Source organism: Aquarana catesbeiana, linkage group LG05 (genome assembly GCF_042186555.1).
Source record: "Aquarana catesbeiana isolate 2022-GZ linkage group LG05, ASM4218655v1, whole genome shotgun sequence".
In the NCBI taxonomy this organism is placed as follows: Eukaryota; Metazoa; Chordata; class Amphibia; order Anura; family Ranidae; genus Aquarana; species Aquarana catesbeiana.
The window spans coordinates 218,349,824-218,374,041 of NC_133328.1; the positions used below are offsets into that span (position 1 = coordinate 218,349,824).

Below are 24,218 nucleotides of genomic sequence, written 5' to 3' on the forward strand. Positions count from 1 at the left end.
TCTTCTCCCTCTGATTTCTTCTTCCCTCAGGGATGTCTTCATCCTCCAGTTCTTCTCGCTGCGCTGATGTCTTCTTCCGTTGGTTCTTCTATCTCCGCTGTTTTTTTCCCTCTGGTGGTTCTTCCTCCTGTTCTTCTCCCGACGCAGCGATAGCTCCAGCACGAGCCATTACTTATATAGCCATGGGGCCTGGCCATTTGGAGTCACAACCCCATCATAACCCGGACAGTAATATGTCACAAGGGACGGGGCCTCCAGTGATATCACCGGATGGGCACGCCCCATGGCTATATAAGTAATAGTACAAGCCGGAGCGTCACTACAGCGGGAGCTAGCGTCAGGAGAAGAACTGGAGGAAGAACCGGCAGAGGAAGAAGACAGCGGAACAGGAGGAAGAACCAGCAGAAGAAGTCATCAGTGCAGCGAGAAGAATCGGAAGGAAGAACCAGAGGAAGAAGACATCACCACAGAGAAGAACTGGAGGGGCCCCCTTGTTAAAAGTGGCTTCCAAATTCCGATAAGCCCCCCCACCCACAGACCCCCACAACCACAGCCCAGGGTTGTCGAAAAGAGGCCCTTGTGCCCATCAACATGCAAAGCACCCACCCACCCCCATATTGAGGGCATGTGGTCTGGTATGGTCCAGGAGGGGGGCACCCCCCTTCCTGACCTGCCGGGCTGCATGCTCAGATAAGGGTCTGATATGGATTTTGGGGGGGGGTGGGGGGAGACCACACATTGTTTTTTTTGGCATGGGGGTTCCCCCCTTAATATCCATACCAGACTGAAGGGCCTGGTATTGTCGGATTAAAGTCAGATCCTGTTCATTGAAGTCACATGGAAGTCAGACATGAAGTCCTAGGGCAAAGTTGGAGCAGAAGTCGTCCGGCTTCCGGCTTGCATTGTGAAACCGGCCTAAATCTAAATCAGTGCGCCTCGCAAGCACAAAGGCATTGTAGCATAGTTGCACTGTTAGCCCCATTCACACTGGTGCAAATTGTCATGCGATTTGACGGGTACAAATCGCATGACCTTATCCAAGTCAGACCTTATTGTCGGCAGTGTAACTGTTCAAATCAGTGTGATCCCGACCTTGCGGTGTGCCTCACCGACTTGATAAAAAAAATTCCCGCACTATTTTTGGCAATTTCAAGTGCGACTTGTGTAGACATCTGTGCATGAAGTCGCACAGATGTCAGCCAAGTTGCACCTGAAGTCACACTAACATGTGACTTTGAAATGGCATGATTTCAAGTGAAGTTGAGCTTAACAGCAGTTGCATCATGTTTGCAATAAATAGAAGGAAGGAAGTAAAAGTGTGAGTGATATGGTTTACTGAATAACTGCATATATTTATTTAGGTAGGTACTGAACTTAACCTTACCAAACAAGGTAACCTTAGTCAAAGGCTATTTTTTATTGTTTAATTTAACACTAGTCTAGTCTTCTGTTACCAGGTACCAACAAAAAAAACAGCTGTAGCGAAACAGGATTCTGACCCTGAATAACATATGATATTACCTTCCTGGAAGTTGTGAGCACCATCTGGCAATGCAAGAAATGGCAGGTACTTCCACTCCTCTGGTAAAAGGTTGCTGTCATGTCCTTCTCCAGGGATCAGGGGTGGATAGGAGAACTCTACCTGCATCATAAACACGTTATTGGAAAAAGTTAGGCAAGCTGTTAAGCTCTTGTTAATTCAAAAATATACAAAATAAATAAATAATAAATGTGATGTTTGACAATGTTCACTTTTGCTTATGTTAATTGTGAGCTGTAGCACTTTAAATTGCAACAAAAAAGAAATGGTTTCTTGTCAGGGGTATACCATTAGAATAAATATTTATCAATTTGAAGAAAGACATCTTAAAAAGAAAAAAAGAAAAAAATACTTGAACTGAGTCGCATAGAACCACAATATATTCAATGGTGTCCATTCACATCCATGCTACTCAGCACAGTGCGATTTTGGAAAAGGTTCCTGTGCCACTTCAGTACAATTTACAGTGCGACTTGGGCCCGCTTGGCAAAAACGCAACCGAGTCGCATCAAATTTGCACTACACAATTGCACTGAAAATGGTGGCAAAAATCGCAGTAGTGTGAACCAAGCCTAACACAGCGGCAGGATACCTTCCCCAATCTATCCACACATGGCCAAATTATAGGAATGAAGTTGTAGGATGCCATTTAGCCAATAAATTGTAAAATAAAGTTACACCTGCCACTTAAATTCATACTCCAAGGAGTTACACAAACCATCAAATCATGCAGTTATGCAACAATTACAGAAAAAAAAGGAATTAAAGTGGACCACAATTGAAAACAGGAAAGTCTGCTACCTGATAGGCAACATCTAGAAATGTTAGTGTCAAAGTATTACCCTAAAAAATTTACCATTTGTCTTGAATTCCTCTTGAAAAAAAAAAAAAAAAAAAAAATTGCTTCATGACATGTGTATGTGCTTATGCACCCTTGTGCCTTAAGCTGTATATCGGAAGTAAAGAATATCTGAGGCATCTAAGGCACTGCTGCCCAGGGCCACCGTTAGAAATCTTGGGGCCCTGTACAGGCTACCTGATGGGGGGGGGGGGGGGGGGGGGGGGGATGCTGCATTGCCTTCAAGTGATTTTTATCTTTCTCCAGGCTGTTATGAATTTGATTAGACTAGGGTCTGAACACACCCTGAGCTCATTCCTGCTACAGAATGAGAATGCTGCAGCTGCCTAGTACACACGGGCCGAATGTCGGCAATATCGGCCGGTTCAATAAAAACTGTCTCACATTCAGCCCGTGTGTATGGCAGCTGGTCTAATAGAAGCCGGCCATTTGGCTGGCTTCTGTTATGCAAGCAGCAGCTGACCGGAGAGTTCTTGAGGGGGGGGGGGGGGGGGGGGGGGGCGCCCCCCTTTCAGAACACAATAGCACACCAGGGGAGATTATTGTACTAACATTGGATTGTTAGTACCGCAGCTCCAACCTGAGTTGTCAGTTTTTTTTCATTCAACCTGCTGGGTTGAACGAAAAAAAAAAAACAACAAATAAAAAAAACACTAGTAGGCCCCTTTCACACAGGTGCCTCTGCCTGGCGGACTCCACTGTGGAGGATCGCTCCGCTGAACCCCGCTGAGCAGGCGGATGACAGGTCCGTGTCCACTCACGGTGCAAAGCTGAGATGGACACAGTTCCGCTCTCCTCTAAGGGGAAATCGGGTGAAAATGGAACGCCTGTCTGTGTTCATCTGATCATAACCAATTCAATTCGCCAGACGGATGGAAAACAGGACCACCATCCATCTGGATTTTGCGGACAGGATCGGATGGGAAAGCAGCGGATGTCGGGGTTGGGCCCGGTACAACAGGGCCGGTTGTACTGCCCTATCAGCGGCCCTGCTGCTGCCTATGTTACTCAACTGACATTTAAAAGGGAGATGCTGCTATACTATGCTGCTCACAATTCTCCCCAGAACTGATGTAGTTGAAGCTGTATGTGAGGATCTGCAGTGTAAAGATCTCCCTGCTTCTGTTTCATCTATTATGTGGAGGTACCCAGTCCACCCCCCCTCCTGAAAGGTGCCAAATGTGGCACTGAAGGGGGGAGGAGATGGATAAGCGGAAATTCCACTTTTGAGTGGAACTCAGCTTTAATGCAAAGTATTTTAGGGTGAAAACACTGGGCATTTGATATCACTTTAGATCTGTGGCGAGAGGGGCACAGTCACACTGGGAACTCGGGTGGGTAGATCTCTCAAAAACTAAATGCACAAACTGTGTATACTTACTCCTTCAATAGTATGATTTTGAGACCCTCTTAGCTAAAAAAATATCACTACTATTATCATTACAATCCTGCGTAGGTATGTAGGTGTCACTGTGGCAACACATTAATACAGAGATGTGTGTGTGCAAAGTTGGTATTACATTTTAGGGTCATTACATTTTTGTTAGCAGGGTATTGATATAATGTGCTAGAAGCTTCTTGAATGCAGAAAAAAACTTTACATTCATGAAGAAATAGCAGAATATGTCTTACAGCATGGAGAAACAGGAAGCAGGAATATAATAGAACACATACACGGAGAAAGATAATACTTCCTCTGATTACATTACCATAGAATACACACACATACTAATGCTGCAGTGCCACCTGCCGCATAGATAGGTATAATGCATACAGTATTGTCAGTTTATTAGCAATCATGCTACTGTTCTTTCCAACACCCCTTCTTAACAGCATGTGCTTTGTCAAATTACATTCAGCTTCCTCTGGATATAATTATGACGTTCCTTCAACAAAGGCTCGGTGAGTATCAGCAGTCATCTCCTCTGACGGGCAATATTGAAGGTCAACAATAACACCTTGCTCTTGATTGTCCCTCAGTAGGTGATACTTGACGTTGATGTGTTTGGTTCTCTTATAATTCCTGCTTCCCGTTTCTCCATGCCGTAAGACATGTTCAATTTCTTCATGAAAGTAAATTATTCTCTGCATCCAAGAAACTTCCAGAACATTATATCAATACCCTGCTAACAGGTTATGCCCCAGCAGGCACTGGAAAGAGAACTCTACAACTCAGTGAGTACTGTATACAAGCTACTAAAAGATGGCAAGTGGTTCAGTGTGTGAAGTTTGCAAAAGCAAAGCTGAACAATGCCAATTACCAGCTGTGGAAGTTCAACCTAGAAATGCTTTTTAGCATGGATGACCTGTGGCAAATGCCGAATACAGACAGACCCACAAACGGAGAGACGGAGGACTGGGACAGGAAAGATAGACAGGTAAAAGCAACCATAAGCTTATTAGTGGAAGATGACCAGCTTATCCACATAAGAACAGAGAAAAACGGCCAAAGGTATGTGGACTTCATTACAAAAATTGCATAAGCATTCAAGCCTCAACAGCAAGCGCTTTCTACTAAGAAAGCTTTATAATATGAGACTAGAAGAGGGCCAGCAAATGTGTGCCCATGTGAAAGCTATGCTAGAGATCATAGCAGCTGTGCACCATCTGAGAGGACACCAAAAGATAACCATACTGTTGCCCTGCTCCTCTGCAGCCTTCCAGAGACATATACAGCTCTTTTTAACGCTTTAGAAACCAGACCCGAGCAGGAGCTGACACTGCAATATGTCAAATGCAAATTAATTGATGAATATATAGGACAGAAGGAAAGAAAATACGCACCACAATGACAAAGCTCTTAAGATGTGCAAAGGCACAAAGCACAATCATTTTAAAGTCTTCTGCAACTAAAGCCAAAAAGGTTTGTGGTTTTAATTGCACAAAGAAATTTTAAACCCAAGTAAATTAAATTCACAACAAAAACACAGCATGTCATGCTGCATGCAGGTCACAGAGAATGTGAGTAGTTGAACACAATAAGCTGGGACAAATAGCCCTGTGCCCTGACAGGTGGCAATTAGCCGGATGGCCTTTCCACCTGTTGGCAACTACAGACCCCTGGGAATTTTCCTCTCACTCAGCAAGGTCTTGAAATGCCTCAGGCACACCTTTGCAAAAAAGTTACAATACAAGGGGAACATTACAATATCCAAGAAACAACCAGGGCTCAAATCCAAAATGTATGGAAATGTATTCCTTTTACTGTAGTTGTGATAGCGGTGTTGTCAGTCTGGTTTGACAAGGTTGGAACCCTGACCAAAGACAATTCTTCCCAAGAATCAACACTAATGTTGTTCAGTCCCAATTGTACTTTGAATGTTTATGCGATGGAGAATCGAAGAGTTCTAGAAAATTGTATCTCAAGCAGCTTCATAATTGCAGAGGGACCATATGTAGCACAAAACAAATAAAACATGTACTAATATTAATTACTCATAAGTGAGATCCAGATGTAAAATGAAGTACAAAATGGATTGCAAATAGCCAAAAATAAATCTTTCGATAAAGTGCATTATGTTAGTTTGATTCTAAGGCCAGCCATACACAACAGGTTGCAGGAAAGGAATTTGCTTGATTCCCCCATCAACACAAACAGTGTTGATGCAAGAATCCCCCCTTCCGGGCTATTGCCTTCTCCCGGCGGACACAAGACCGTTTACATCCACTGCTCCATAGAGAGGAATAGAGGGTCTGATCGGGTCTGCGTGAAAAACGAGCAGGCGGGCCTGATCAGACCTCTCTTGTGAAGAGCCCTAAACTGGCCATAGAGGGATCTTTTTTTTTTTTTTTTTTGATCAGCCAGTTGGTTCCCTCATCCACACAAGTGAGGTAGATGGACGAATGGTCACCACTGCAACCCAAGCTGGGATTCAAACATGTCTGCCTCTGCTCGTCTTTATTATGTGGGGTTTTAAGTGATTAGTAGTTTACACAAAAAAGACCAGAATGAGTTTTTTTATGCTTGCTTATCAATTCACAAGAACTGACCAGGACACTGCATGCTTTGCAAAATCAACAAGTTGTTTCTGTAGCTGCAGAAAATGTTCTCTGGCTGCAAACATTTAGTACAGTCACCACATCTAAGGACTGTAAGGTATAATGTACCACATTTTTTTTCCCACATAATATAGTTTAAACACCTCCCTGCCCCAGGATTGTGGTGGACAATGATAAAAGCAACAATTGACTAGGTAATCTCTTTCCGCTCTCTTCTGTCAGCATATTCCTTTTTAGTGTATGAGATTGGCTCAGAGAACTGACCCTGATTAGGGTACTTGCAATAGCTGCAAATAAAATTATATGTAATGAATAACTCACTGCATTAAATAGTATTTTCCCTGAAATTCAGCTTTTAGGCCTCATGCACACAGGGTGTTTTTACAGCTGCTTTTTAGCAGCGTCAGACAGTTTTTTTTTTTGTTTTTTTGCAGCTTAAAGTCACCTCTCCATGTTATTCTATGGCCCCCTGCACACACACGGGCTTTTAGAAGCTGTAGGTGGCATAGGCGTTTTCAAACTGTAAAAAAACCCAGGGTCAGTGCGCGTTCTGAGGACCAACTTGCAGTGCGGCTTGTGTGCTGAGGATCTTGAAGGGGAACCCTAGCCAAAATGAAAACTGGCGTGGGGTTACCCCACCCCCCACTCCAAGGGCATACCAGAACCTTTGGTCTGGTATGGATTTTAAGGGGAAATCCATACCAGACCCTTATTCGTGCACACAGCCCCGCAAGTCAGCAAAGGGGCGAACCATACCAGGCCACATGCCCTCAACATGGGGGGGGGGGTGCTTTGGGGCAGGGGGAGCCCTGCGCCCCCCCACCCCAAAGCACCTTTTCCCCCCATGTTGGATGACAAGGGTCTCTTCCTGACAACCCTGGTCGGTGGTTGTTGGGGTCTGCGGATGGGGGGCTTATTGGAATTTGGAAGCCCCCTTTAACAAGGGAGCCCGATATTCCGGCCCCCCACCCTATGTGAATGAGTATGGGGTACATTGTACCTCTACCCATTCACCCAAAAAAAAAAAGTGTAAAAAATAGAACAGTACACAGGTTTTTGACAAAGTAATCTATCAAAGCAGCTCCGGCTTTTTCCGCTGCCTTTTCTCACTGCCGAGTTCACCTCTCTCCGATGTTCTCCTGATGCCCTCTCTCGCTGTAATGCTGGGTCCGCTGTGTGACATTACTTATATAGCCATGGGGCAGGGTCACCCGGTGACATTATCTGGAGGCCCCGCCCCTTGTGAAGTCACCACCCATCATGCCTAGGGCGATGACGCCACAAGGGGTGGGGCCTCCAGATAACGTCACCGGGTGGCCCCGCTCCATGGCTATATAAGTAATGACAGACGGCGGACCCAGCATTACAGAGAGCACCTGGAGAACAAGAGCAAGAACAAAGGGAGAAGACAGCGGAAGAGAGGAGAACTGGGAGAGGGAGAAGAACTGCTTTTTCCTGGCATTGGTAGTGGCTTTGCAGCTCCTTTTTTCTAACGCCCTGTGTGCATGAAGCCTAAAAAGTAACTTCACTTTTGTTGAGAAAATAAACATCCCCCCCAGGTGATCTATGTGCATTGCAAGGATTTTAACAAACTGTTGCAGATTCCTACTTGTTTATTCTTTAGAAATAGCTGTTTGTCTGTCTGTCTGTGTCCATGTGCAAAATGAATCTGAATGGGAGTGATTTTATAATTATCAATTATATTAATTGCATGCTGCACCTGCAGGGCTTTAACGAGGAAATTGGCAGGGTCTGCATTCCTTTAGACATTAGTTCCCCTTTAGGAGTAGAAATTCTGGATAACCCTCTGCACACTGCTACATACACTTTCTAGCAAACTTTGCAATGAAAAAAACAGGGATTTTTAGTTCACACATATTGCAATACATGTTTAAATTGGCCAACTGTGTCAAAGTAATCCCTCTTATGGTCAGTCCTACTCTGCTCTGCCAATGCTACAGTGGACACAATGTCAACACAGGGAAAACAGACACAAAATGGGGGAGAGCTACTAGGTTCAGGTCTGGTCGCTGACCTACATTGCAACAGAAACAAGATATATCTGTTCTCCGATCCCAATAGCTTGTACATGCAGGTATATCTTGTTCTCCCCCATTTTGTGTCTGTTTGCCCCATGTTGGCATTGTGTCCACCGTAGCATTTGCATTGGCAGAGCAGAGTAGGACTGGCCAGGAGAAATTACTTTGACACAGTTGGCCAGCTTAAACATGTATTACAATATGTGTGAACTAAAAATCCCTGTTTTTCATTGCAAAGTTTGCTGGAAATGGTATACAGCAGTGTGCAGATGGTCACACCCTTTAGTACCGTATAGATTAAATGCATGTACAAGGTATTGGGATTTCAGCACATGTATATCTTGTTTGTTCTCTTTGAGAGTATTACACCGAAAATAAATTGTGTAGGGGATGCTTAAAATCTGATGTGTATCTTAGTGCAGATTTCTGAGAAAATTAGTGAGCCAATCACACGAGAAGGAAATGACATTTCTGGGGAGCGTTCTGTACGCCAAGTGTCAAAGTAATCCCTCTTATGGTCAGTCCTACTCTGCTCTGCCAATGCTACAGTGGACACAATGTCAACACAGGGAAAACAGACACAAAATGGGGGAGAGCTACTAGGTTCAGGTCTGGTCGCTGACCTACATTGCAACAGAAACAAGATATACCTGTTCTCCGATCCCAATAGCTTGTACATGCAGGTATATCTTGTTCTCCCCCATTTTGTGTCTGTTTGCCCCATGTTGGCATTGTGTCCACCGTAGCATTTGCATTGGCAGAGCAGAGTAGGACTGGCCAGGAGAAATTACTTTGACACAGTTGGCCAGCTTAAACATGTATTACAATATGTGTGAACTAAAAATCCCTGTTTTTCATTGCAAAGTTTGCTGGAAATGGTATACAGCAGTGTGCAGATGGTCACACCCTTTAGTACCGTATAGATTAAATGCATGTACAAGGTATTGGGATTTCAGCACATGTATATCTTGTTTGTTCTCTTTGAGAGTATTACACCGAAAATAAATTGTGTAGGGGATGCTTAAAATCTGATGTGTATCTTAGTGCAGATTTCTGAGAAAATTAGTGAGCCAATCACACGAGAAGGAAATGACATTTCTGGGGAGCGTTCTGTACGCCAAGTGTTTACAGAACACCTCCAGGTTTCCATATTGCATTTTATTACAAATTACAGCTGCTGCAGATTGAAAAGGAAAGATCATTTTTAATAACATTTAATTGCAATATGACTTGTGTCTTTGTGTACGCTATATGATTTTATTTGCAATTTTTTTTTTTCTTCTTTGGAGTTACCCTTTAAAGCGACACTAAACAATATCCTTAGTCTCCAAAAATTATCCATAGACAGCCACTAGAGGAGCTCCACCTTAAAAAAATATTAAAAGCCAGCAGCTAAAAATACTGCAGCTGCTGACTTTTAATAAATGGACACTTACCTGTCCCAGGGTCCAGCGATGTTGGCAGCCGAAGCCGATCGCTCGCTCGTCTCGTGGCTGCCCCCGTCGCCATCTTTGGTCAGGGAATCGGGAAGGGAAGCATTGCGGCTTCACTGCCCGGTTCCCTACTGCGCATGCGCGAGTCGCGCTGCACGTCTTCACTGGTCCGTGTTGTGTTCTGGCAACTGTGTGTTTCCCAGAACACAAGGGGGGGACGGGCATCTGCGGCTATTCTGTGGCTATCTAAGCCCAGAAGTGGGTGCAGATACCTGTATTAGACAGGTATCTGCACCCCCCTCCCCCCTGAAAGGTGCCAATTGTGGCACCGGAGGGGGGGGGGGGGGATCCGATGAGCGGAAGTTCCACCTTAGGGTGGAACTCCGCTTTAATGGCCCTATAATCTTATTTTTCAAAAAACGGTTTCTTGCCTTATTTCTCTGCCTCCTTGTAACATGCTCCATGAGCTCCGAAACCCCTCCTTTTCCCCTTCACTTCCGTTTGTTCAAAATAATATCTGGAGTGAGCAAGAGAGTGGCTACATCCCTTCATACATTGAGACCATAGAGAACAAATGTAGTCAGCAGATAATAGACACACAAGGCTCCAGGTCAGACCATCCTAAATAGCCCCTAAACCATGCAATCAGGTGCAGATCTAGCTTGCAGCTATCAAATACTCCACAGATATAAAGGAGATTAACCAAACTCCAATTAGCAGAAAATTCAACAAAGTTTATATAAATCCAAAGTAATAAACATCACAGCTCAAGCAGGCAGGGAACAAGATGTTAACGCGTTTCACGCAGTATGCGCTAAATCAATAAATATAGCCACCCTCTAACAGGAAGTTGAATCACAGCAGTGGAAGAAAAAAAAAGGAATTTGAAGGAGACTTTTTGAATTAGGAATACATACTTACATAGACTTTTTTTTAAACACAGTTTATTTAGCCCTGGTTCACATTGGAGCAATTTCTGCAAGTCAAATCGCATGCAAAATAGGCGGCAATGGCACCGTCCGAATCGTTGCGACGCCGCATTTGCAGTGTTGTACCGGATCCCAAAAGTAGTTTCTGTACTACTTTTGGTGACTTCAGGGTGCGATTTCCATTGACATCTGTGCAGCAACCCACACAGATGTCTCTGAAATTGCCCCCGAAGTCGGGACTGACATTCGGGAATGAAATCGTGCAAGTTCAGTTGAACTCGCACGATTTCATTCCCGCTGTCAGTGTAAATCAGGGCTTAGTGTCACTTTAATTTCAACACATAGGCTACATGAGAAGCACCTGTAAGCCAGCAATTCAAGGAGTTAAATCGTAAGCAGAAACAAGAAGCTCAGAAAAAGAATTCCAGGAATCATTATTTAATGAGTTACACCAGACTGACAAAAGAACAACATCCGGAATGCTGAAAGCAGCATAGTTTGCTTCTTCTGTCATTGCTATAATATCATCTGTAATTAGCTTAATAAAACATTAGCACATGGATGATATCCTTAAGGCCTGTACCATTTCCTTTATCAGAACAGCAATATCCGGGATGAAATTCACACATGCCTGATCTGTGAATGACAGGTGTCTTTACACACTTCAGAATGACGAAACAGCTAGGTAAATAAAGTAGTTCTAGCCTGAAGAAAAAGCACTGATGATTCAACAAATGAAAACGTTCTGAAATTACATCAATGTGCTAAAACATATGATAATATTAGTGATTAGCTTCGCATCTCCTTTAAAGCCTATATGGTGGTAATGATGGTGTAATATGTTGCTGTCACCTATTCAGCTGTAAATTCACCCTAACAGATCTTGTATGCTACATGTAGTCACCAAGTGAATAGAACCACTTCAGCTACAGAAGGTTTTACCCCCTTCATGACCAAGCCATTTTTTTTATTTGGCACTGCGCTACTTTAACTGGCAATTGAGCGGTCATGCAATACTGTACACAAAAAAACCAAAAAAATTATATAATTTTTTGCCCACAAATAAAGCTTTCCTTTGTTGGTATTTGATCACCCCCCCCCCCCCGAAAGAAAAAGCACCATAACATAGAAATTAAAAAACAAAAACACAATATTTTCTACTTTCTGCTATAAAACATATCCAATAAAAACATTTTTAAAAATCAAATTTCTTCATACATTTAGGCCAAAAAGTATTCTGCTACATGTCTTTGGTAAAAAAAAAAATCTCAATAAGTGTATTGTGATTTGTTTGCGTGAAAGTTATAACATCTACAAACTATGAGATATACAGTGGGGACGGAAAGTATTCAGACCCCCTTAAATTTTTCACTCTTTGTTATATTGCAGCCATTTGCTAAAATCATTTAAGTTCATTTTTTTCCTCATTAATGTACACACAGCACCCCATATTAACAGAAAAACACAGAATTGTTGAAATTTTTGCAGATTTATTAAAAAAGAAAAACTGAAATATCACATGGTCCTAAGTATTCAGACCCTTTGCTGTGACACTCATATATTTAACCCATCCTTGAGATGGTTCTACACCTTCATTTGTGTCCAGCTGTGTTTGATTATACTGATTGGACTTGATTAGGAAAGCCACACACCTGTCTATATAAGACCTTACAGCTCACAGTGCATGTCAGAGCAAATGAGAATCATGAGGTCAAAAGGAACTGCCTGAAGAGCTCAGAGACAGAATTGTGGCAAGGCACAGATCTGAAGAAGGTTACAAAAAAAATTCTGCTGCACTTAAGGTTCCTAAGAGCACAGTGGAATATAACAAAGAGTGAAAAATTTAAGGGGGTCTGAATACTTTCCGTCCCCACTGTATACCGGCATTTTTATTTTTTATACTAGTAATGGCAGTGACCAGCGACTTATAACAGGACGGCAGGCAATCCAACACTGACGCTCTGTGGGAACTGGCTAACTGCCACTAAAATCTCCAGTGACGCTACTACAGTGATCAGTACTAATAATATACACTGTTACTGTACAAATGACGCTGGCTGGGAAAGGATTAACATCCGGGGCAATCAAAGGGTTTGCCTAACAATGTTTACTATGTGTAATGTGTGCTGATTTTACTTAGCAATGTGTCGGTTTTGCAGGGAAACAAAAACCGGCACGTCGCTGCTGTCAGAAAAGAGCTTTGTGTCGTTTACATACAGAAAGCTCTTTCCTGTGAAATCATTGGCAGGAAACTGCTGATCAGCATGTGCTGGAGCCAGTGACAGCAGAGCCAGGCAGTTGGGCGCACGCTTGCGCCCCCTACCCGAAAATGCAGAATCACGTATATATACACACACACACACGTGATTCTGCGCAGCCAGCACAAACTACAGTGCGGAGCCAGCAAGTGTTTAATATATATTCTGTTTTATTTATCTGCATTGGTAAGCTTTGATCTGCATATGCTGTCAGTTATAGAAATTTTAAAAGTAAAAAAAAAACAAAAAAAAAAAAAACACAATTTTTTTTTCCTAATATAACGTGTTATTCAACCCCTTATTTTGCAAACAGGTAATTTTTCTTCTTCACTGGTGTGCGCTGATGAGGCGGCACTAATAGGCAGCAATGAAGGGCACTGATGAGGCTGTACTGATAATCAGGACACTGATGATCCACTAATGATCAGTGCCCTGATTTTCAGTGTAGATGTCCCCTTTCATACTTGCCAGTTACCGACTTTCTCCTCTCCTCACGCTGTAACAGCATGAAGAAAGGAATGTAGATAACCAGCAAGTGTGTTTACATCGTGATTAGCTGTGATTGGACACAGCTGATTATGTGGTAAAGAGCTGCTGTGATTGGCTCTTTACCCCGATCTGTGATGAGCTGTGTTTGAAGTAGACAGCGATCACAGAGCACGCTGGGCGAATGCCGCAGCTGGCAAACATACACTCTCCCAGAACTGGACGAGTGCGCTGTAGCCGTCATTCGATATTAGTGCGGCCAGTCTCATGCACAGTGGTCAGAAAAAACACTGCTTTTACAGGCCTTTTTTTCAGCCTGTAAATGCACCCGTGCGATAGCCTATGTGTTCATGCCCACATAGGCATTTACAGGCTGAAAAAAAACAGCGCATTCAAAGAAGTGTTGGGGCAGACAAAACACGAATGCGAATAAATGCACGTTCACGCAGAGGCTCTGAAGAAGAAGGTGCTACCTTCGAAACGCATCAGCCAGCAGCGGTCTGCACGTCTTGTCCATAGGTCTGGAGACGGCTACCATCATTTGACTATTATGCGTGATTTTTATCTACCCTTGTGAGAAGTACTTTTACGTTTTCTGTTTTAATAAACCTTTTTAAAGATAATGCACTAGGCCGGTGCGCCCCCACTTTTCTGTTTTTTGTCTGTATGTTAAGATTTCCCTATCCTTGAGGGCAGCAAGGCTGAAAGCTACCATTCATCGAGAACTTTGAACTGTCGGGCTTATACATTTATGCGCAAGAGTTTTTGTTTTGTTTTGTTGTATTGACAAATACTGCAGCTGCTGACTTTTAATCGGACACTTACCTGTCCCAGGGTCCAGCGATGTGGGGGATCGAATCCCCGCTCACCCCCCCTCCGCTCGGCGGCGCCAGCATTTTAACTGTGGCGCCCGGCTGTGGCTTCACCCACTGCGCATGCATGAACCGCACGCCGTCACTGGCCCCGCAATCATCTGGGACCGGTCACGTGTCCCAGATGATTGACAAGAGGGAGGGTGGAGAGGTGATCTCCCTTCCTGCACCGAGGGAAGTGACGTCAGGAGCCCAGGCACGGAAGGAGGCAGACTACGAGGGACCCCCTAGCAACAGGCATTTAGAGGTGAGTAAAAAAAAACAATTTTCGCCAAATGTTTTTTTTTATTTTAAGCACATTACTAATTTTTTTGTGGTGGAACTCCACTTTAAGAGGAACTGAGCAAATGTTCAGTGTGCATGAGGCCTTAAAGAGTTCAAACACCTACACTTTAGGAATTCTTAGGTCCCATTCACGCGGGCCTATATAACCGTAAGCCTGTGAAGGGCCATGTCCACCCACACGGGTGTTCCATGCATCTCTGTGCAGGAAGTATCATGCTGTCAACTGGGACACAGCTTCTGCTCACAATGTGACATCCATTCGGGTGCACATCTCAGGACAGCACATTGGGAGCAGCAGCTCCTGTGCAGCTGCTGTGTCCCAAATGACAGCAATGGGACTACCGCAATGGGACTACCTGAACACCTGTTTATCCCCGTGCAGGTAAACACAGCCCTTCACGGGCATATGCTTATGTACCCCCTTTGTGAACCAGGCTTTTAACAGCACCTACAGACATATAGACATTGTGTGACTGTGTGTATATTTACCTCTGAAAATATACAGTATAATGTAATCCTTATTTTTCCACCCGTGAAGAATGCTAATCATAAAATATATGGCTCAGCACAAAACTTAAAGTGATTGTAAAGTCTCTTTTTTTTTTTTTTCCCCCCTATGAAAATAATAAACATGTTATACTTACCTGCTCTGTTGCAGTGGTTTTGCACAGGGCAGCCCAGATCCTCCACTTCTCAGGTCCCTCTTCTGTGATCCTGGCCCCTCCCTCCTGTTCAGTGTCACCACAGCAAGCAGCCTGCTATGGGGTCACTGGAGCCGAGTCACAGCTATGATTCCCAACTTAAGGAATTTATCATCATGGCTGTCACTTTAATGACATCACAATTATTTCTTTTTTCACGATTCTATTTGCAGTGCTGTGGGGCTTCTATGGCAACTAAATTCTCCCCATCACTAGCTAATTTGTAGATGGGATGGTGGGAGGAATGCTTCCTTATTTCACATCAAAATATCTATGCACCCCACGTCCATTAGTATGGGCGATTCATAGACTATTTGATTCTTATCTGGGACCATACTGATTCTGCCCTATCTTCTTTCGTGTCATATCTGAACAATAATCGCCTCAACGTCAAATTCTCATACATGATTGACAAGACTAGCATTGACTTCCTCGATATCACACTCAGAATGGATTGCCATACTGGTCTTATAGACACTAAAACTTTCCGCAAGTCTACTGCGGGAAATTCTTTACTCCTCGCTTCCAGCTGCCATCCTCCCCACGCTATTCGTTCCATCCCAGTGGGTAAATTTATTAGGGCTAAACGTAACTGCTCCACCCCCAATGGCTTTCAACAAGAAGGTCTTAACATCTCAACACACTTGGGAAATTGAGGCTATCAGGAGTGGCAAATAGAGCCATGGCTACTGCCTCAAAGGAGGATAGGAATCAATTCATAATAGGAGTAAAATGATTGCACTCTAAAAAACATAAGAAAGAGTAGGGACAATCACTTTTGTCACCGGATTTTCTAAAGACTTCAATCAGATTAAGCACATTATCAATAGACATCTTCCCATCCTTTATGGTGACTGGGAGCAGTACATCCCTGTTATGTCACTTGTCAGAATGGGGAATCTCCTTGTTTACAAAGGCAGTTCCTGATTCTGCCTTTGTAAAAGGGGATCGAGTACGCCACACTCGCGAGCACGCTCCCCAAGCATGCAGTGGCGGCGCGCGCCCACGTTCCCCCAGCGTGCAGCGGCAGCACGCGCCCGCTATCGCGCCTGCATGACCCGCCGTACAGCTACGACGATTTGCGCAGGAAAGCTGACCTGCCGCCGCATAACGGCAGCTGGTCGGCAAGCGGTTAAAGATATGAGCTTATAATATGCAACTATGTCAACCAGTGCTACGATTAAACTCAGAATCTCATTTCTTCCATGTGCACAGTACCCCCCCTAAAATCCTGGTAATGCTACTGACTTACCTGATAGTTGACTACTGGAAAAAAAATCATTGCTTTCTTAATCTCCTCTTTTTTCATCCCAAATTACTGACTGACCAATAAAAATGTGCTGTGCCATCCATGTTCAAAGTGTTAAACTGAGCACACTATCAAATGCTGCTGAACAGGGAATTATTGTAAAGCTATTATAAAGACATTGTCTGGTATTTGAATTAGCTATATCCTAAAGTACATTTATTGATTTTTAAATGAATACATAAATGCCTTGAGTTGCACTTTAAGTGCATGCGCAATTACAAAAACAGTCTGCAGTTACAGTGCACAAAACTGCCATTCTATCATACATAGAATTAAATCATTTTCAATTTTCTACAGATGCAGTCATATATGAAAACACAATTACAAGCAAAACAGGAAGCTAGCTCTTCCCCTTCTTGTGTCAACTGAGTGGATTTAATGATTAGCCTGGTACTGGAATGGTTCAAAAGCTCTACAAATGGGAATGAAAAGGAAACCTTATGATGGCTGCTTGAAACCGCTTTATATACCAACCCTAAAATTGCTTGGAGTGGAGAGTACAACTGTGTCAAACTTATACCGAACTTGACAGTTTTGTTGCAGCAACTTAATAGTCAGTTGCATGTTGATGCAAAGCTGTAACTCAGGGGTGGGCAATTCATTTTCCCAAGTGGCCACATAACTGGACTATTGTGTAGGGCTAAACCAAAAGTTTAGTGCATAGTAAAAAATATATTTTGATTAAACCAGCAGCCTTAGGTGAACAACGCTGGACTGGGAAGGTCCATAGGTACTTAAAAAATATGGAAAACAAACACCTGGCACTAGGAATAATAGATATAACTGCTCAAGAAATTATTAGAAGCAGAAATGAAGAAATGTCCTTTACTGATCTGTCACAATATTGGTGTAGGGCAGGCTGGCAAAAGCAGTGAGAGGATCGACAGGCACAGGGGTTCATTATTTGATCTGCTGTGCTGATGCTTGATTTACAAGCTCAGAGAGATTACTGACAGAGCTGCAAGCACTGGAAGGAGAGGGCCTGAGATTGGTACAGCGAGATTTCTACAGATCCTGACCTGGAGTGAAGAACAGGTGCACTGGTGCCAACACAGGAAGGACTTGGCAGAGTGGCAGTAGAGCATCAGGACCTCTCCTAGGCAATGTTCTCCCATCAGAACTGAGCCTACCAACTGTACCCATCAGCTCCTAAGGCCCTCTCCTTCCAGTTCTTACAGTTTTTCACATAGACACCCGTCAGCATGTCTTTCTAAGCCTGTCAGCTTCCTCAGTGAGGAAACTGACAGGCTCATGGAGTGGAGTGCTTGTCTATCAGTGGAGGCATTGAGGGCTGCAGAGGAATAGCCAAAGGGCCTGATGTGGCCCTGAAGGCGCACTTTGCCCAGGATCGCTGTAAATAAACATCAAAAATAAAAATAAAAACTGTCATATGAATACATATGTAGGCAGTAACAAAAATGTTAACTTCTCTTCATATTTTGGATCGATAGATCACAAAAAATATATATTTTTGAATAACACCCTATTCTGAAGTCAAAATCAATATAGGAATTAGTTCTTTACTTAGGTTATAAAGTGCAAACATCTCAGTATATGAACGGTTTACAGTTGCTATCCAAGCACAGCAGCCACACCAGTGTACACTTTTGAATTCTTATGTCTAAAATACACATAAGAGTTTTAATCACAGAGTAATGCGAAAACTCAGTCCCCAGATCTTGCATTACTAATCCAAAACAGTAATAGCATTAACTATTCAATTAACTTTAGTATTTTAGAGTGCTGTCATCTTGGTGACCCCAGCCACCCTAGCAAGCCCAGAGCTGTCACTCTTCTTCAGTTTTCTAAATAACACCTGCACATGTTTTACTTAGTTACCACAGCTATTTTCTTCACCATGAGCATGCACCAAAGACAGACAGACTCCGACAGCTAGAAATTAACAAAAAACTGTGTTTTTCAGTTACAATTGCTCCTTAGGTGGAGGGAACAAACAGTGCAGACAGCAGCAGCCCCTTAGGAACTTCACTCTGCCTACCCTTGCTAGACCATAAAGTCCAACACTGTGTTACTTCAAGCAAAAGTTCTCCTTCACTCGAGCTGCCATCTTTAATTGAGATCCAGTGGATGTGCAGACATACACGCACGACATTTTGCAAACAGCTCCTAGAATGGGTATGTCACACATACCAGGAGTCAAGTTGAGAAATGTATTCATAAAAAGAACACAACTGGGGAGGGCGAAGTTCCTTCTTAAGGCATTCTGCATATGGCATGTTTGCACTTGTGGGGTGTAACATCATCCCGGCCTAGGCTGGGATATAGGAAGAAAAAAAAAAAAAAGTATTTTTAAATATTTGTTTACTAGACTTTATGGTCTAGTAAGTCAATTTTACTTTATTTCAAGACAGGGTGAAGTGTTAGCAATGATTTTAAATAGCCATTTCAATTTGCACTTTATCTTCTGATCATTGATTTTGCGCATAGATTTTTTCGTGGTTATCTTTCTGAAGAAAGGAAGCATTCTCTGAGAAAGCGCTGGAGCCAGTGGCTAGAAAAGCAAAACAAACTTGTGGAGCTGGCGCGACCGCAAAATTGAATATGATAAAATTTCATTAATGACAAAGCACACATTCTTGTATCAAAACACGTCTCAGGATTAGAAAATCAGTATTATAATTACCAGGTGGTAGAGCCAAAGCATAACTGGTTTACAGTAACAGTTAATTACCTGATTTTTTTCTCTTTTTCAAGCAAAGGAAGGATCACTGCACTGTATCACACAATTTTTAAAAATTTTTTAACAAGCTTTATTGAAACGTCATGAGGAAGTTCACCGCTCACAGGTAATTACCTCTCCTAGGTTCAGCTGTCTCCACAATCAAGCAGGGTGCAGGCTATGTTTGCAACAGGAGTGATAGGAAAAATAAATAGCTGGATAGCCGCACTCCAAAAAATTCACCTTTATTGTATAAAAATGGATATCAAAGCATCACAAATGGGTACAGACTAACTGTGCAGCAGCTGTCACACTAGGCACGGTGCTTAGACATAGCTAGATGCTACATATACAAACAGACACATATATACAATTTAAACAATTTACCCTAATGGCCAAAACATGTGTACCATTAGTGGTCAAGTTGAAAACACCTGTGAGCGTCTAGAATAGGGCTGAAACAACTAATGGATTAATCGACAACTAATTGATTATGAAATTAATCGATCACCATTTTCATAATCGATTAATCGGCCAGTAACATAATGGGGTTAAAGAAAAACTAAAATGAGCCCTTTATAGTACAAAAAGAGCAAATAATCGCTACTGTAAATATTACTTTCACAGCTCTACAGTAAAAAAATGATCCCCTTACAGTAGTGATTATCTGCTTTTTTTTGTACTATAAAAGGGCCAATTTTTGTTTTTTTAACCCCATTATGTTACTAAACGTCTTAGACCTGGTTCACATCTATGTGTTTTTTGGTGCTTTTTGCAGAAATGCACTGCAGTTCATTTACATGGTTTCCTATGGGACACATTCACGCAAAACGGTGCTTTTTTGGTTCAATATACTTCAATAGAGAAGCTGCAGAAAAGCATGTAATGCATTTTTGCAGACATTTGTGCTTTTTAATCTGCCAAACAACAAATTGGCCAAAAAAAGCAAAATGCAAATCGCAGCAAAAACATGTGTGCAAAAATCAAAACACACAGCAAAAAGCACTGCAGAAACAGATCAAAAGCAAACTGCATAGGTGTGTACCGAGCCTTATGGTGGCCACACCGATCAATTTTCAGAAAAATCTTTGTACATTCGCTGAATGAAAGAATGCTGTTTGAAATTATCACTTGTTTTTAACATTCTGTATTTAAGATGAAACCACATACACGGTCTGAAAATTCCTTTGACCTAGTTTTGTATTTTCAAATTTTCCCGTCACTGTGGTTGAAAATGAACATCGATTTGACCCCACTAACGATTAGAAAATCGAAACGAACGTTCGTAAAATGACATTGTTTTTGTTTTTAATAAAAATAATTTGATCTCTGATGATATTTACCAGATTCACCCTTTAATAGTGTATATACAGTATATCTCTTCTAATAGTATATACAGTATCTCTTCTGTCTGTTATTCTCAGAGTGGATTAGATATTTTGCTCCCTAACCATATAGTTGGTTATTTATATTTACAACTGCATAGAGATATTTAAGAATAAATTACCTTTGTTTAAAACTTTACATATTAACTAAAATTATACAATACACTTTTTTTTAAGGTTATTAACCGATTCATCGAAACAATAATCGGCCAACTAATCAATTATGAAAATAATCGTTAGTTGCAGCTCTAGTCTAGAATCTACATAATCACCACTGAACGAAAGAGTGCCCCCCACTGGAAAAACTATATATCAAAGCATATAATAAAATAATTTTTGCTAGAAAAAAAAAGACACCAAGTGTAAAAAAACATACCATAATCATATAAAATGATCCCATGTATAGTAAAATCAGTAATTTTTTGGAGTGCGGCTATGCAGCTATTTATTTTTCCTTTTATCGAAATGTCACACAGACATTTCATGAAGTTCAATTGGCCACAGCACGGTGCAAGGTGGTGCCTTGTGCTGCTCGGCAGTAATCAGCGCATCACGCCCACACATCAACGCAACATAGTGGTGTAAACTGGGCACATAGGAGACCAGGCATTTTTCAAAGTCATGCAGTGGGTCTGCGCTGGAATAACCACCCAGCGCAGTCCCACCGCGTCTGATGTGAATGGACCCTAAATCAAAATACTTCCTAAGTAAGTAACAGCAAAGGCTATAGAGAAAATATGCTGCACCCAAAAGCCACATACTACGTCCTAGCCGGAAGTCAGGCGTGTCATAATTAAAGTGGTTGTAAACTCTCATATACCCAGTGAAGTGAACAGCCTCAAAGGATACACAGAGATAAAACAAATCCTCCTATATAGGTTTTACTTGTTTATCTGCACTTTCTTTACCTTCCCTACACCCCTTCAAAAGGGCAGAAAGAAACAAAGAATTTTTGCCCGTGGGACTTTAAATGAAGTGTCCATGGTGATCACATATAAATAGAAAGAGTATATAAGTAACAAGATTTATTGGAATAAATATCATCCAGTACAGGTCATAAACATAGGTGACAGTTACATAAGAACAGCAACATGGTAAAATGGTCCTAAAGACATAACCATCATGACATAACATCAAAGTATAAAAAGTACAGATATACATGATACATCTCTAACCCGACGCGTTTCGCGAGCTCTCCTCGCTTCATCAGGGGCTGATGTGTATATCTGATGTCTGTAATAACAAGTAAAAATGTATTGAAGTATGGTTTGTAATAAGACAACAACATGAAGTCAGAGCTAGTAATCCGATACCTACTTGTCAGGCACTTGACCCCAAAGAGGGCGGCCCCAGGCAGGGGGCGGCGGGAATGCATCTCCCCCGGGAGCTGAGGGGGAGGAGACCACGACGCGGAGGTCCAGGATAAGGCACAGGGCAGGCATGGCGAGTGAATGGAGAAAAGAAAGATGGACCCGACTGTCACCCATAATAGTTGGAGAGCGTACTCACTGTAATAAAGTATAACAAAAATGTATCTATATCTAAGATAGTGGCAGTAGCCATATCCAAAAATATATACAATAGTATGCTTGAGTATGGTGGGTGCAGGGTGTCCAGCAGAGCATGAAAAAGAGAGTAAAAGCAAAACAGAAAAAAGGTAAAAAGGATGTCAGCCCAAGTGTAACCCATGGGTCTAGCAGGGCATACTCTCTATAATAGAATGTATAGATGTAAATATATTTATTAAGGTATACTCAATCATCTAAAAGTCCTACGTAGCGTGTACACCATAGTAAGATACATGAATATGTGTATTTATAAAACTTAAATGGTTCATATCCCATTGTAATGAAAGTATAAGGTAGTAGGCTGGGGTACAAGAAATACAGGAGTGTCCTGCAGAACATGGGGAGGTGTGATGTGAAAGGAAAGGAAGTGAGAAAGAAAAAGTGGGGGGGATAGTGAAGGGGAAGGGAAAAAGGGAACAGAAAAAAGGGGATAAGAAAAGAGAAGAGAAAGAAGAAATGAAGGAAGTTAGCAAAGAAAAAGGACAAGAAAGACTGCAGAAGTGAAAAAGAGGGGGGTACAAACAAACAGGTAAGTAAGAAATAATGAGTGAGCAGAAATAAAAATCAAAAAGTTGCAAGTGATATTTCCAAGGTGTACTTATATGAATCATAAGTGCATTGGTGAGGTAGCATGTATAAATTAGAGTATAATGGTGATGCCTACCAGTATGGTCTCTCACCAGTGTGTGGAAGGAGCCAAATGAAGAGAAGACTGACCATGCCAGAACCCCCGCCTAAATACCCGGACGTCCGCCGTAGCCTCCGCCCCCAACGTCATACAAACGTCGGTGGGGGGAAGCCGCACACACCGCGCCCGCCAGCGTGCGGCGGGACACAGCAGAGGCACCCGCCCATCGTCCGGATGTTGACAGTGCTCAGGAAGTGGAGACATCGCTAATGCGGAAGTCTCTCACTGGGGCACACGGCATGACGCCGATGCACTGATGGCTCCGCCCCTTCCGGAATGGGGAGGCGGAGACAGCAGGGGAAAGTAAACCCCATTTGTGCATCGCAGCTCCCGGGGGGAAACGAACCGCCACCCCCAGAACCCGGAGCCACACACATGAAGCCAGGTCCGCAAGTAGAGAAGGGGAGTCACCTTTGAAAAAACATGTCATATTGTCAATGGGTAGTCAAAGTATATATATGTGTATATATTGATATATTTATAAACTGGATCTAGGAGCGGCAACAGACTCAGGGCATGTGGTGTCTTCCACCTGGGTTCAATAGAAAAAGGAGAAAGTCTGAGAGCTGCTCCCTAACATGAGACACCTCCATCCCTATATTGCATAAAGAAACAAAGAATTTTTGCCCGTGGGACTTTAAATGAAGTGTCCATGGTGATCACATATAAATAGAAAGAGTATATAAGTAACAAGATTTATTGGAATAAATATCATCCAGTACAGGTCATAAACATAGGTGACAGTTACATAAGAACAGCAACATGGTAAAATGGTCCTAAAGACATAACCATCATGACATAACATCAAAGTATAAAAAGTACAGATATACATGATACATCTCTAACCCGACGCGTTTCGCGAGCTCTCCTCGCTTCATCAGGGGCTGATGTGTATATCTGATGTCTGTAATAACAAGTAAAAATGTATTGAAGTATGGTTTGTAATAGGACAACAACATGAAGTCAGAGCTAGTAATCCGATACCTACTTGTCAGGCACTTGACCCCAAAGAGGGCGGCCCCAGGCAGGGGGCGGCGGGAATGCATCTCCCCCGGGAGCTGAGGGGGAGGAGACCACGACGCGGAGGTCCAGGATAAGGCACAGGGCAGGCATGGCGAGTGAATGGAGAAAAGAAAGATGGACCCGACTGTCACCCATAATAGTTGGAGAGCGTACTCACTGTAATA

At 42.6% G+C, this 24,218-nt stretch overlaps 1 protein-coding gene across 1 annotated transcript in view; it reads right to left on the reverse strand.

Moving 5' to 3' along the window:
• The window catches only part of AVL9 (AVL9 cell migration associated), a 141,626-nt gene that overhangs the window by 87,599 nt on the left and 29,809 nt on the right, over positions 1 to 24,218 (reverse strand). Inside the window, exon 4 of the mRNA XM_073630560.1 lies at positions 1,522 to 1,642. Coding sequence (XP_073486661.1) covers positions 1,522 to 1,642 — 121 coding nt within the window. The remainder of the gene's footprint in view (positions 1 to 1,521; positions 1,643 to 24,218) is intronic.